Source organism: Neoarius graeffei, chromosome 5 (genome assembly GCF_027579695.1).
Source record: "Neoarius graeffei isolate fNeoGra1 chromosome 5, fNeoGra1.pri, whole genome shotgun sequence".
Lineage (NCBI taxonomy): Eukaryota > Metazoa > Chordata > Actinopteri > Siluriformes > Ariidae > Neoarius > Neoarius graeffei.
This window is the reverse complement of record NC_083573.1, coordinates 45,262,227-45,275,860: the sequence shown is the minus strand read 5'-3', so window position 1 is coordinate 45,275,860 and position 13,634 is coordinate 45,262,227. Positions and strand designations below refer to the sequence as shown.

Genomic DNA, 13,634 nt, shown 5'->3' with positions numbered 1-13,634 from the left:
ATCATAACACTCAATCGACACTAAACTATAAAAATAAAAATAAATAATAAAAAAATTCCCACCACACACTAATTATATATATATATATATATATATATATATATATATATATATATATATATATATATATATATATAAATTGCAATACAGCCTAAATATAAAATAACAGCCTGAATATCCAGTCAGTAATGATGAGGAATTAGCTGTAAACAACAATCGTGTGATTCCCTGACTGCTTACTGTAAATAATAAATGAATCATTTTTCAAATATTCATTTGAGTTCCAGCTCAAAATAATGGTTTCCTAATGTACTAATTATATAACCCACAAAATGGAAAACAAATTCTGAGTTTTCACAGTATATAGGCTACATCTTGAAACAAAATTTACTTGTATTAGTCAGTCAATAACTGATTTTCTGTTAATAATAATAATAATAATAATAATAATAATAATAGGCCATTGTACCAAACTGAAATTGCATATACAATATGTAGCTACACACACACTGTTGGTCTAAGCCAAGCGAATTTCCTTTGGTCAAATGTAAAAAAAAAAAAAAAAAAAAGATGTTCTTTTAAAATTCGTCACCTTTATTCAAGAGATGCACATTTATTTACAAAAGTAATAAAAATAGGGATTCATTTGGACACAGAAGACACATTTGACAACTCGTGTCAATAATAAATAAATAAAAAGCTCGAGCTCCATGTCCTAATTCACTTCAGTACCAAAACGAAACAAGTGTGAGTCAGCTCCTGGATGCACTTTGCTCTTTCTGCTGTTAAAGGTGCGCATTGTGACACATTTCACACATTCAGCGTCAAAATTCATAGCTTTGGCCCAAGCGGCTCAGAGGGCACCGTGTGTGCGGCCTCCTGTCCTTAAAGCTCTGCTTTCCGCGTCCGCAAAAAGTCTTTCCTGCACTACTGACAGACGGGTATAAGATCCAGCATTGGTTTCAAACACCGCTGCACGTTTTCCTTGTCAGCACAGACGACTGTCACCTGTAAATCAGAAAATGCGTTAGACTCGTCATCAGCTCTTACCAGAGCATTTTTTAAAAAGATTTTCCACTAGGAGACCAACTGGTCTGGGCAATACAATCACAGGCCCCAGAGTCCATGCGGCTGCGGCATATTCTGTGACGCAAAATGGTTCACCAATCACCATACAGACAAACACACTACAGTGACTACACACCTATCAAGAGCAATTACCAAGCACAAAGACACTCAGTAATGACATCATCAGCCACCAAATTTTAGTTTAGTTTTTCTTAACCAACATGATCTTGTGTGTATAACACAGATCTTCGTTTTCCTTGTTATATGTATACTTACATGGTACTTGCAACTGATTGAACCAAATGATAAGACATAACTTGGTTTAAAATTTGGTCTTGCAGTGAAGCTGGTTTGGCATTGACTAGGAGACCAAATCTGGCAAAAAATGCAGTGCAAAACAAACCGTGATGGGATTTATAATGATGCCAGGGATGGGCTGAAACAGTGCCTGGGTAATAATGCCACACAGAGTGTCAGGACACGAACTTGGTTGGGCTGGTTCACTCTAGCCGGCCTAACGTGAACATATCCTGTCGTGACTTTAAATATTCTGTAAAATAAATAAATAAACAAAAACAAACTGTACCGTCCAGCGCCCCGAGCCGTCCCGCGCGCTAGTGAGACGCCGACATGGACCACGCGCCCTCCATGCGCCACACGGAGAACGCGTAGCTGAGGCGCTCGTGAGCCACGTAGCTGCAGCTCGCCACCTTGGAGTCGAGCTCGTCGCTCTGCAGCACCTGGCACAGGAAGTCGATGTAGCGCGCGGCCAGCTTCAGTGTCTGGATCTTGCTCAGCTTGTCGGACGGGAGCGTCGGGATGATCTTGCGCAGCGCAGCGAAGGCCTCGTTCAGGGACTGCGTCCTCTGGCGCTCGCGCACGTTGGCCATGACGCGCTGCGAGTGAAGCTCCTCGAGAGACGGCGGGCTGCCGCTGCTGCCCCCGCTTCCGCTGTACGACTTCTTCCCTCTCTTCCCCGGAACAGAGCTGTCCGAGTCCTCGGCGTCCTTGCGGCTCGAGCGTCTTTTCCGCACGCTCTTCTTGGTGTGGCGCTCGAGCTCGCCTTCGCTGCTGCTGCTCGGGACGCTGTCCGCTGGAGACCCGGGGCAGCTCGATCCGTCCTGCACAGCTTCTTCGGGCATCTCTTTATTTCCGAGGCGCGTCAAGACGGCCGCGTTTATTCCCTCATCGGGCTGCGTTGGAATAATGCGCTTTGCAGGAGAAAAACAAACAACAAGAAGAGTAACAAAAAATGTATCCAGGTTTCCACGCGACAGAAAAAGTTGACTCGGGACAAAAAAGTTGGGGCGCTCTTATAGCCGGAGGAGAGAGAGTTGATTGGCCCAGGACGCGCAGGCCGCTACGTGAGAAGGAGGGGTGAGAGAGAGCACTACTATCCTTCACAATAGTAAGCATGCGTCTCAACTGTGCACCATATACACTGAGTACTGCTTAAGAGTCCAGTGTTCGGTTTTGACGCACAACTTCGTGCAAAGAAATATATATTATTTATCAGCTTAATTGGGTCGGTCCGTATCGTGGAATACCGTGACCGACCTCGGTCACGGTATTTCACGATACGGACCGACCCAATTAAGCTGATAAATTATATATAAATTTATTTTCTTTATCAAATTCTAACAGAAAATGAGACACTTTTTGAGTGTTTGTAGAGAGAGAGAGAGGGGTGGTGTGGTGGTTAGCACTGTCGCCTCACAGCAAGAAGGTCCGGGTTCGAGCCCCGTGGCCGACGAGGGCCTTTCTGTGTGGAGTTTGCATGTTCTCCCCGTGTCCGCGTGGGTTTCCTCCGGGTGCTCCGGTTTCCCCCAAAGACATGCAGGTTAGGTTAACTGGTGACTCTAAATTGACCGTAGGTGTGAATGGTTGTCTGTGTCTATGTGTCAGCCCTGTGATGACCTGGCGCCTTGTCCAGGGTGTACCCCGCCTTTTGCCTGTAGTCAGCTGGGATAGGCTCCAGCTTGCCTGCAACCCTGTAGAACAGGATAAAGTGGCTAGAGATAATGAGATTTTATATGTATATATTTTTTCTTTATCAAATTCTAACAGAAAATGAGAGCGCCCGAAAAGGAAACCATATTTAGAACCAGTAATGAAGTACATTTACTTGAATACTGTACTTAAGTACAATTTTTGAGTGTTTGTACTTCATATATATATATATATATAGAGAGAGAGAGAGAGAGAGAGAGAGAGGGGGGGGGGCGGCACGGTGGTGTGGTGGTTAGCACTGTCACCTCACAGCAAGAAGGTCCGGGTTCGAGCCCCGTGGCCGACGAGGGCCTTTCTGTGCGGAGTTTGCATGTTCTCCCCGTGTCTGCGTGGGTTTCCTCTGGGTGCTCCGGTTTCCCCCACAGTCCAAAGACATGCAGGTTAGGTTAACTGGTGACTCTAAATTGACCGTAGGTGTGAATGTGAGTGTGAATGGTTGTCTGTGTCTATGTGTCAGCCCTGTGATGACCTGGCGACTTATCCAGGGTGTACCCCGCCTTTCACCCGTAGTCAGCTGGGATAGGCTCCAGCTTGCCTGCGACCCTGTAGAACAGGATAAAGCGGCTACAGATAATGAGATGAGATGAGGTGTTCCAATCACTTCCATGGCCACAGGTGTATAAAATCAAGCACCTAGGCATGCAGACTGTTTTTACAGTTTGGAGCTGGCCCCTTCCTCTTCCAACATGACTGTGCACCAGTGCACAAATCAAGGTCCATAAAGACATGGATGACAGAGTCTGGTGTGGATGAACTTGACTGGCCTGCACAGAGTCCTGATCTCAACCCAATAGAACACCTTTGGGATGAATTAGAGTGGAGACTGAGAACCAGGCCTTCTCGTCCAACATCAGCGTGTGACGTCACAAATGCGCTTCTGGAAGAATGGTCAAAAATTCCCATAAACACACTCCTAAACCTTGTGGACAGCCTTCCCAGAAGAGTTGAAGCTGTTCTAGCTGTTTTCACTCCACTACACTTCTGGTGTAGTGGTTAGCACGGTCACCTCACAGCAAGAAGGTTCTGGGTTCGAACCCAGCGGCCAGCGAGGGCCTTTCTGTGTGGAGTTTGCATGTTCTCCCTGTGTCTGCGTGGGTTTGCTCCGGTTTCCCCCACAGTTAAAAGACATGCGGTTAGGTTAATATGGGACGGCCTTGGGCTGAGGTGCCCTTAAGCGAGGCACCTAACTCCCAACTGCTCCCCGGGTGCTGTTAGCATGGCTGCCCACTGCTCTGGGTATGTGTGTGTGCTCACTGCTTCAGATGGGTTAAATGCAGAGAGGAAATTTCACAAGTGTGTGATGAATAAAGTTGTGTTTTCTTTCTTTCTCGTTACTATGAAGCAGCTTTGAAAGTGGATGTTTTTTCTTTTCTTTTCTAAAACATGATTGGTTTTTCCACAGGTGACACTGAAACAGCCGATCAGTAATCACTTGGGCCACGTCATGTCCATAGACTGTATAAAATCAAGTTCAGTGATTTCTCAGCAGTGTTATTGAACACGATCAGTTGATGGCAGAATGGAAGGAGGTGGTTCTTCTGGGGAATGCATGCACTCATGGCTTTACCTAGAACCCATGTTTCAGTTTTCTGCAAGGATTAAAAATTCGTTTCGTTTTAAATGTTTGCTGAAAATGAACCACATCGCGGCCTACAAAAACTCGTTATCCAACCTACAGGAGCATATTGAAGTATTCAAACGTTTTATTCCAAGAGAAAGCTTGCAATGAAGTTGTCTGTGCTTTTAGAGCTAGCGATAACATTGCAATAGCTATGCAGTCTGATTAGTCAAATGACTTTCTATGGATTTGCCCGCCAAGTTGCCGTAGCCTTGTCCACGGCTAACATTAACACATAGCTAGTTAACTTGGACACTTAGCATGTAAAAACGGAGTTATGCTAACATGAATAACGTTAACTTATCTGAAGTCCTTTCAGAAATGTGTTTTAGCATAATCTTGGTAAACAGAATGTAGAAATGTTTCTTTTCTAGTAGCGTTAGCTACCCAATATGATTTGGAGTTTGAAAAGGGTTTGCTAGCATGTCAGGTGGAGTTTCACTGACTAGCTAGCTTAACCTTAAACCACCATGATGGCACAGCATGCATTCATTTTGTGAATTCACATTTTTGTCTTTGGTAACAGCGTTAGGTTTTGTGTTGTGGCAATAATACAACGATGCGTTGACAGAAAATGTACTTTTAATACTTACATATTTTTAAAAGTACTTCAGTACTTTTAACTTAAGTAAAAATTTGACTGGACAACTTTCACTTGTATCAGAGTAACATTTGACCAGTGGGATCTGTACTTTGACTTAAGTAATGAAGTTGGGTACTTTGTCCACCACTGTTTAGAACAAACCTGGTTCAGATAGCGCTGGATACTTCTCTGGAAAGACGTGAGCGAGGACGGCTCATACACATCGCCATTTTTCTTTGTTGTGGACATGAAAAAGTTGCACGGTAACATGTTTAGTTCTTCGCCAGGTATGTCTTCCATCTTTCGACCTTCATTTAGGTTTCAACAGAACTTCCCAAAGACATTGAGGTCGTCGGTCTCAATGTATTTTTGTTGTATTTTCTGTCCTTTGCTCCTTGATAAACTGCTGGATTTGCTCGGTGTTAGCAACAGTTACAGGTTTTCGGCTTTCTCCTGAAATGTTTTATTTTATTTCGTTTTCATCAGGGTAGTAAAACTCGCTTTCGCTGTGAACACTGTCGTTATCGCTATCCGTGCTGTAAAATTAATGCTGTTATACTGAGAAATGCGAAAATAAATGTTGACAAAAAATTGCTACTATATTTGTTGTTGTTGTGAACGAGTGAGTCACCAAAGGTCTGTAACCGGGGTCCAGAATTATGGGATTCCGGACCACTCACGAGCCAATCAGAGAGCATGATTTGATGGAAACCAGACCAATAAATAAATAAATAAAGGTTAGCTCACACATGCCTCTGTAATATCAATGCCAAAGCAATAAAAACGGTCAATAGTGTATATGTCAGTAGTTTTGCATGCAATATAAACGTGATACAAATATCTTGCCTGTTTTGCCTCTCCAGCCTCTTTTGTGTTCTCTGAAAAGCTTTTGGATCTTTTCAGCTGTAATATCCACCTGCATTCTTCCTGACATCTCACTCTAACTCTGTCAGACTGTTTAGGCCTACTTCTTGACACATCTCATCAATCTTCCAGGTGGAACACACTGCCTTTGTCAAAATCAGGTCTACAAACGAAGGGGAAAACTTGTACACTATTTTTTTTCTGTTCAGTTTGCCTGATGTTTTGAATTATCTTTGTGCCAACATAAAGATTTTTTTTTTTAAATAGAGGTCACTCAAAAACCATGGGACCATGCAGTCAGCTGTAGCCCTATCCTGAGGGGTGTGTGTGTGTGTGTGTGTGTGTTGGTGTGAGTCTGCATACGCTCAGTCAGATAAGATTTAGTCTGTAGATGTCATTTTGTCCAATAACTACGCATGAAACGTTAGGTTATCTGAATGCACAAACTACATCAGATTAGCACACCAAAAAGTTCTAAGTATTGCTTGCAGTATAAGATAAAAATATGTTAAAATTCATCTCATCTCATCTCATTATCTCTAGCCGCTTTATCCTTCTACAGGGTCGCAGGCAAGCTGGAGCCTATCCCAGCTGACTACGGGCGAAAGGCGGGGTACACCCTGGACAAGTCGCCAGGTAATCACAGGGCCGACACATAGACACAGACAACCATTCACACTCACGGTCAATTTAGAGTCACCAGTTAACCTGACCTGCATGTCTTTGGACTGTGGGGGAAACCGGAGCACCTGGAGGAAACCCATGCGGACACGGGGAGAACATGCAAACTCCGCACAGAAAGGCCCTCGCCGGCCCCGGGGCTCGAACCCAGGACCTTCTTGCTGTGAGGCGACAGCGCTAACCACTACACCACCGTGCCGCCCCTATGTTAAAATTGTCTTTTGTAATGTTATTTCATAAAAGAAGGAGAAGAAGAAGAAAACCTTGATAAAATGTTATTTTACCACCAGGGGTCATGGTTTGGTTTTCTTTTCTTTTCTTATAAAATGCACTTAAAATGCACCTACAATACAAAGAGATAAGATAATTAGAATTTAACTTTCTATTATGCTTTGTAACTTAATAAAATGAGGATGGTGTGAGGAAAAATAATCGTATCAAATAAATGTTTCTTCTACATAAGAGTTTGGATCAATATTGTGGCTACCGAGATACACCACACTGAGGATATGAAATGTTATTCGTAAAGAAAGCTAGTTTGAGCATCCAATATGAAGACAGGATAATGTAAGCGTAGAAGTTTTGAGCCCAACATAAATAAATAGTTTCGAGTCCATTCTGTATGATAGTTGAAGCAGGTTGTGTTGTGGGCAGAAGCCTTTGTGTTAACATGGCTGCATGTACAATACAAAGCAGAAAGCATTTTACGGCATTACATCAGACTGTTTCAATACCACGAAGATTTACACAGTTCCAGTGAAATCAAATTATTGTGAATAATATATATAAATTGTCTGCCCCTTTATAGAACATACTGCAGTGCTATACTGCCCACAGAGGCTGTGTAGATTGATGAGGAGTTGTTGCAAGACCTTGGCTCTCTTCATTTTTAAGGATAATACTTGCAGATTTTTACAAGCCACAAAGTATGCTGGATAAATTCTGTATGCTAAACGCCACATGTCATACAGGATCAGTTTCTCTGTTTACGAGCGAACAAGAGGGTTTTTTGACTCTGACTAAGTTAGTGATGATGATTCATGTCCTGATGCAAAAGCCAGGAGGAGTTCAGGAGCCAAATATTTCACAGCCTCTCCCTAAGCAGTGTGCGCACAGCCAAATCTACTGGAGCCAGAGCCTATCAATGAAAGCCTCGCTATTTGCTTTATTATGTATCAGATGAGTTGTGGAAAGGACTGTTTCTCCTTTGACCAATTCACATATGAAGGGGGGAAAAAATAACAGGGCATTTCAATACGCTTTTGAGATAATTAATAAACGTATTACTCGCAAATCCAAACCCCACCCTGAAAGGAAGTGAATTAGTGAGTTGTTCAAATGCAAGGCTGATTAGTAAGACTGATCTGCTGTTAAATGAAGTGAAAGGCAGGAGGCCCCTGGCGTTTAGACTGACAGGGTCATGTTCCAGTTCAGGATGACATTCCAATACTGTAAGAACACATCCTCAATGGGAAGCGTCTCCAGAAACACTTACAGTATCTTCTACCAAGCAGGAGAGGTGACAGCTATCCAGATGTGGTTGGCACCATTTAACTCGAGTCGATGGAAAGAGCTGAACTCAGACAGACTGCACTCAGACACCATATCAGTACTGAGAGGCCGTCTGCCAAGAGAAATGAGGAAACTGCTCAAGATTAGACAAGTTTGGATAAATAAACTGTGAGCCTGTCTGAATACAGACAATAATCTTCAAACTAATTGCTTTAGAGGTGGTTAGAATCGGATCTTATAGAAATGAATTTGTCATCACTGATACCTGTACAGTGTTTTAGGATCTAAAAATCAATAATTGAGATAACTGTTAATAGTAATAGTGTCCAATATATAGTAAAAAAAAATGCAGCATACAATAGTTTAATTTGCGCATGGTTTTGCTGATATGAATGTCAATATCTCAAATCCACATAAATAACAAAATATCTTAAAACACACTGTTCTTTATAAATCTTTGAAATAAAAAAGTCATGGAAAATTGTGTTCCATCCATTTTAAAGATTGATATTTAAGTAATGTAATAACAGCCTTGTGACTTCCAGAAAGTGCAAATTTGGCCAGTTCTTGATGTCTGAATGATTCATGAAACAGTTGTGAAACAAGAAAAAGGGCTGTGAAAATGCTTACACATTAGGCATTAACTGTCTATTTGTCAGGTTTAAAAGTGCACTGAGGTCTAAAGACATCTTGAAGTTCACAAGCTGCTTGATGTATACAAAGTTTGATCTAAAAACAAAGCTAAGCTAAAGAAAGTTAAGCAAAATTGAAATATCTATCCATGCATTATCAGTAACCACTTATCTTGTGCAGGGTCACGGCCAAGCTGGAGCCTATCCCAGCTGACTATGGGCGAGAGGCGGGGTACACCCTGGACAAGTCGCCAGGTCATCACAGGGCTGACACATAGACACAAACAACCATTCACACTCACATTCACACCTACGGTCAATTTAGAGTCACCAGTTAACCTAACCTGCATGTCTTTGGACTGTGGGGGAAACCGGGGCACCCGGAGGAAACCCACGCGGACACGGGGAGAACATGCAAACGCCACACAGGAAGGCCCTCGCCGGCCACGGGGCTCGAACCCGGACCTTCTTGCTGTGAGGCGACAGTGCTAACCACTACACACTCATAGTTAGAAACATCTCGGCACACATCCACACCGTATGAAGAGATCATTTTCAGATCAGTGTTTTGTTTCTTTGAAATCCATCACATAAAGTCAAATCTAGGAATGCATTTTTTTTCTCAAGAAAACATGATCAGTCCTGTGATTTATCAGCAGAATTCTCAATGTTGCGTTAACACTGGTTAATTTTTTGGCCAAACAATATAGTAGTAGGTGGGCCTATAGTTCTGTGTTACGAATGTAATCAAGAAATAAAGCCATTACAAATACAAAAATTCAAAGTTTTTCAGCCAAGGAAAAGTCGTAAAAGATCATAACATTTTAAATGAACTGTAATTACTGTAACTGAAATAGAATAATAATCTGAAAGACAATGGACATTAAAATAACACTTTGAGTTAATCCTCCTAGTCGCTACATTACTTAATTTATGACATCCTTGCATTCCAAAGTACACTATTCACTGGATTCACACACACACACACACACACACACACACACACACACACACAAAAAAAAAAAAATTATGGGTGGGGTGGGGTGGGGTGGTGGTGGTCTTCATCGCTTTTATCAGTGACCAAATGCTAATGCTATCCTTTAGGCCTTTAGTAAAGCAGTGCCAAACATTTGGTAGTGTGTCAGCAGAGTCACAGGCGGTCACTCCTTTTTGGATATTACTGCATGATAACCAAGTGAATCAGACGCCATTTCTGTGCTCATGGACCAAGAAATATGTTTTCTGCTACATAAGGAAGCTCTTCAGGAGGATTGATCAATTTATACAGAGATGTTACATAACAAGTACACTAGATTCTGTGTGCATATTTCTGTATGGGTAACTGTGTGTTTAAGGGTGTGTGTGTGTGTGTGTGTGTGCATGCAGTCAGGGTCACTAAAAGTGCTGCAGCTGTGTGTGTAGAATACAGAGTGAGGAAGGGTGGTGTGACACAAGCTGAGGTGTGTGTGTGTGTGTGTGTGTGTGTGTGTGTATAGGTGGGGGGAGCATAATGTGCAGGGGAGGAACTTCTAAGCCCAAGCCAAAAACAACAGAGGAGAAGGACGGATGCTCCTGCTGTCTCCTCAGTCGGCATTTGAGAGAACCTCAGTCGCGGCGTCCAACCCACTGACACTGGCCAACGCTTTTCTGCAGCTGAGAGAGAGAAAAGCAGAATAGCAGTCCTCTGAATATTCTAACGCAGTTAACATTAAATAGTAAAAAATAAATAAATAAATAAATAAATAAAAACCACAGAAAAACAAAAACATAAATTCCTTGAAGGTTTTCATGAGCAGATAATTTTGAAACTATGTGGGAGTGACAGCAGTATATCTCCCCTTGTCCACAGCTGTGTGATTTTTCCACCACTCATCCGGCTAAATTCACTTTCAGAGTGCGTCCCTCCTCAGGAGCAACTCCTGTCTGTCAGCGTACAATCGCCGGCTCCCCTCGTCGTGTTGCTCTTGGAACTGTATGCAGTCAGCCACAGTTCCTTTATTTATGCATTAACAGAACTGTGAAGTGAAGAATAACAATCTGAATTTAAGATTTTGGGCTGAATATCATACTGCACGAAGAGCTATGCGATGCTTGTTTGTTTAACTTTAACAAAGTGACTAAAGATAAGACTGTGTGTGGGAGGACACAGAATGTGAAAGACACACACAAAGTCTGGGGAAGCATGAGACAGGCTGAGAGAGTGCTATGTGCTGAGTAAGGATCTGTAAAGAGAGAACCGAGAGCTCCACCATCCTCCAGCCCTTCCCTGCAGGACGCTGAAAGCTAAACCCCGACTGGACTAATCTCACAGCAACCGTTTTCCACAGTTCCTGGAAACGTGACTTTGAACTTATATAGGCCTGCAGCGTCTCTCTCATGTTGAAAGGGGATATTTAGGAGTCGTCCACGTGGAGACTTGAGAAGGTTAGAAGTTGCTACTGTAAAGCGACATTGTGCTCTATAGCAAATGCGAATTTGGAAATCACATTCTCAAACACATTGAAAGCTTCTGTAAATGATTTTGCCCCACTTGCTCACTCCATATATCTGTTTAGTCCCAAGTTCTCTATCCAAACCTCACTTCAAAAACACGTTAAAGCAGTATAACTCAGAAAAATGCCTGCTTGTGTGTGGTGATCCATCCACAACCGATTTCACAAACTTTCCAACTGCTACACTCATTCATTATTTGTAAAGTTAGCAGATCCTTGGTTTGAATATGAGCTTTCTCTGCCATCACTTCTATAATACATATCGCTAACTCCATCATGATCCTGAGCATCTCTCCTACTCCATCAACCTGGTGCTTTGGAAAGCCATAAAGCATAAAAACACCTTTAATGCCATCAAACGAAATGTACAATTCACTAAATCATTCTGGGAAAAAGGTCTGTTGTATCTATCATTGCTTTTCCAGACAGAAAGGTTTGTTTTGTGCGTGTGTGCACCTGCAGGCCATGCTTATCAGGATTCATCTGCTGGGCATTAAATGATGTGACACCAGGTCAGAGTGTCTACTGAACATTGTCAAAGAGGCTGACATTCTCAAGAAAAGGTATGAAATCTCTGTTTGACCCTCAACAGCATGGTGAGAGGGCAGTGCTGAAAAGTTGATCAGTGATCTTGTAAACATCATTGTGTGTAAAACACCAAACATGTACCGTACATATGCTATAACGGTAAAGCTAGAAATTTGGTGTGGTATGTGGTATGTTATGATATTCTGCTCTTGAAACAATTCAGAAAGCTTCCATGCACACAGTTTTTCCAAATTTCCTGTGAGAAACCCTTACCACACCACTCAGTGTGTTTCTCACCAATCTGACCATGTGTTTTGTCCATTACAGTATGAACTGGCAGGGTGGGGGTGCTGCAGTGTTAGCAAGACATGCCGGCATGGCTCTTTCTTCAGCCAGTTTCCATCACACACAGCACCACAAACTGATCACCTGCTTTTCCTGGAAATCAAAGCTGAAGTAATGGACTGACTCTGCAGCCAACCTGATGAAGCATGAACTTTTTTTAACATGATAAAAAGTTGGTTAACAAAATAAACAGCAATCCATTTAACAGTATCGAAATACTTATACGCAACTACAACAGATTATTAGTCACAGATTATCAAGGTTCCTTAAAAAACTTCTAAAATATTTTCCATAAAATGGATAGTTTCAGTCCTAAAATCTGATTGGCTGAGCCACGTTCAGAGCCGTCATACATCTATATAAGCAACATGTCACAGTAACTGAATTCTGTACTAATGTCCATCCATTATCCATAAACACTTATCCTGTACAGGGTCATGGGCAAGTTGGAGCCTATCCCAACTGACTATGGGTGAGAGACGGGGTACACCCTGGAAAAGTCGCCAGATCATCGCAGGGCTGACACACAGAGACAAACAACCATTCACACTCACACCTACGGTCAATTTAGAGCCACCAATTAGCCTAACCTGCATGTCTTTGGACTGTGGGGGAAACCGGAGCACCCGGAGGAAACCCACGCAGACACGGGGAGAACATGCAAACTCCATACAGAAAGGCCCTCGCCGGCTGCTGGGCTCGAACCCAGAACCTTCTCACTGTGAGGCAACAGTGCAAACCATTACACCACCGTGCCGCCTGTACTAATGTCCCAGGTTATAAACCAAAAACACTGTCACACTGTTCTGTCAATGGCATAACCTAATCTATGTCCATTATGTTGCTAAGCAACTGGAGCATACTGTTCATGGACTTACATGGTAGAAGAATTGTTTATTGCATTAATCTCATCTCATCTCATTATCTCTAGCCGCTTTATCCTGTTCTACAGGGTCGCAGGCAAGCTGGAGCCTATCCCAGCTGGCTACGGGCGAGAGGCGGGGTACACCCTGGACAAGTCGCCAGGTCATCACAGGGCTGACACATAGACACAGACAACCATTCACACTCACATTCACACCTACGGTCAATTTAGAGTCACCAGTTAACCTAACCTGCATGTCTTTGGACTGTGGGGGAAACCGGAGCACCCGGAGGAAACCCACGCGGACACAGGGAGAACATGCAAACTCCGCACAGAAAGGCCCTCGCCGGCCACGGGGCTCGAACCCGGACCTTCTTGCTGTGAGGCGACAGCGCTAACCACTACACCACCGTGCCGCCTATTGTATTAATAATGA

The 13,634-nt window shown here is 42.9% G+C and overlaps 1 protein-coding gene and 1 long non-coding RNA gene across 2 annotated transcripts; one reads left to right on the top strand and one right to left on the bottom strand.

The window, feature by feature from the left end:
• Positions 1-595: 595 nt before the first annotated feature.
• Positions 596-2,394, bottom strand: twist1b (twist family bHLH transcription factor 1b). Its single transcript, XM_060920545.1, has 2 exons — positions 1,655-2,394; positions 596-1,008 (listed from the first exon to the last, which is right to left on the bottom strand). The coding sequence occupies exon 1, from the start codon at positions 2,208-2,210 to the stop codon at positions 1,683-1,685; it is 528 nt and encodes a 175-aa protein (XP_060776528.1). The 5' UTR covers positions 2,211-2,394; the 3' UTR covers positions 596-1,008; positions 1,655-1,682.
• On the top strand, positions 1,829-12,593 carry LOC132886007 (uncharacterized). Its single transcript, XR_009654656.1, has 3 exons — positions 1,829-2,476; positions 11,923-12,023; positions 12,316-12,593. It is a non-coding gene; the product is annotated as an uncharacterized LOC132886007 (long non-coding RNA).
• Positions 12,594-13,634: the final 1,041 nt, after the last annotated feature.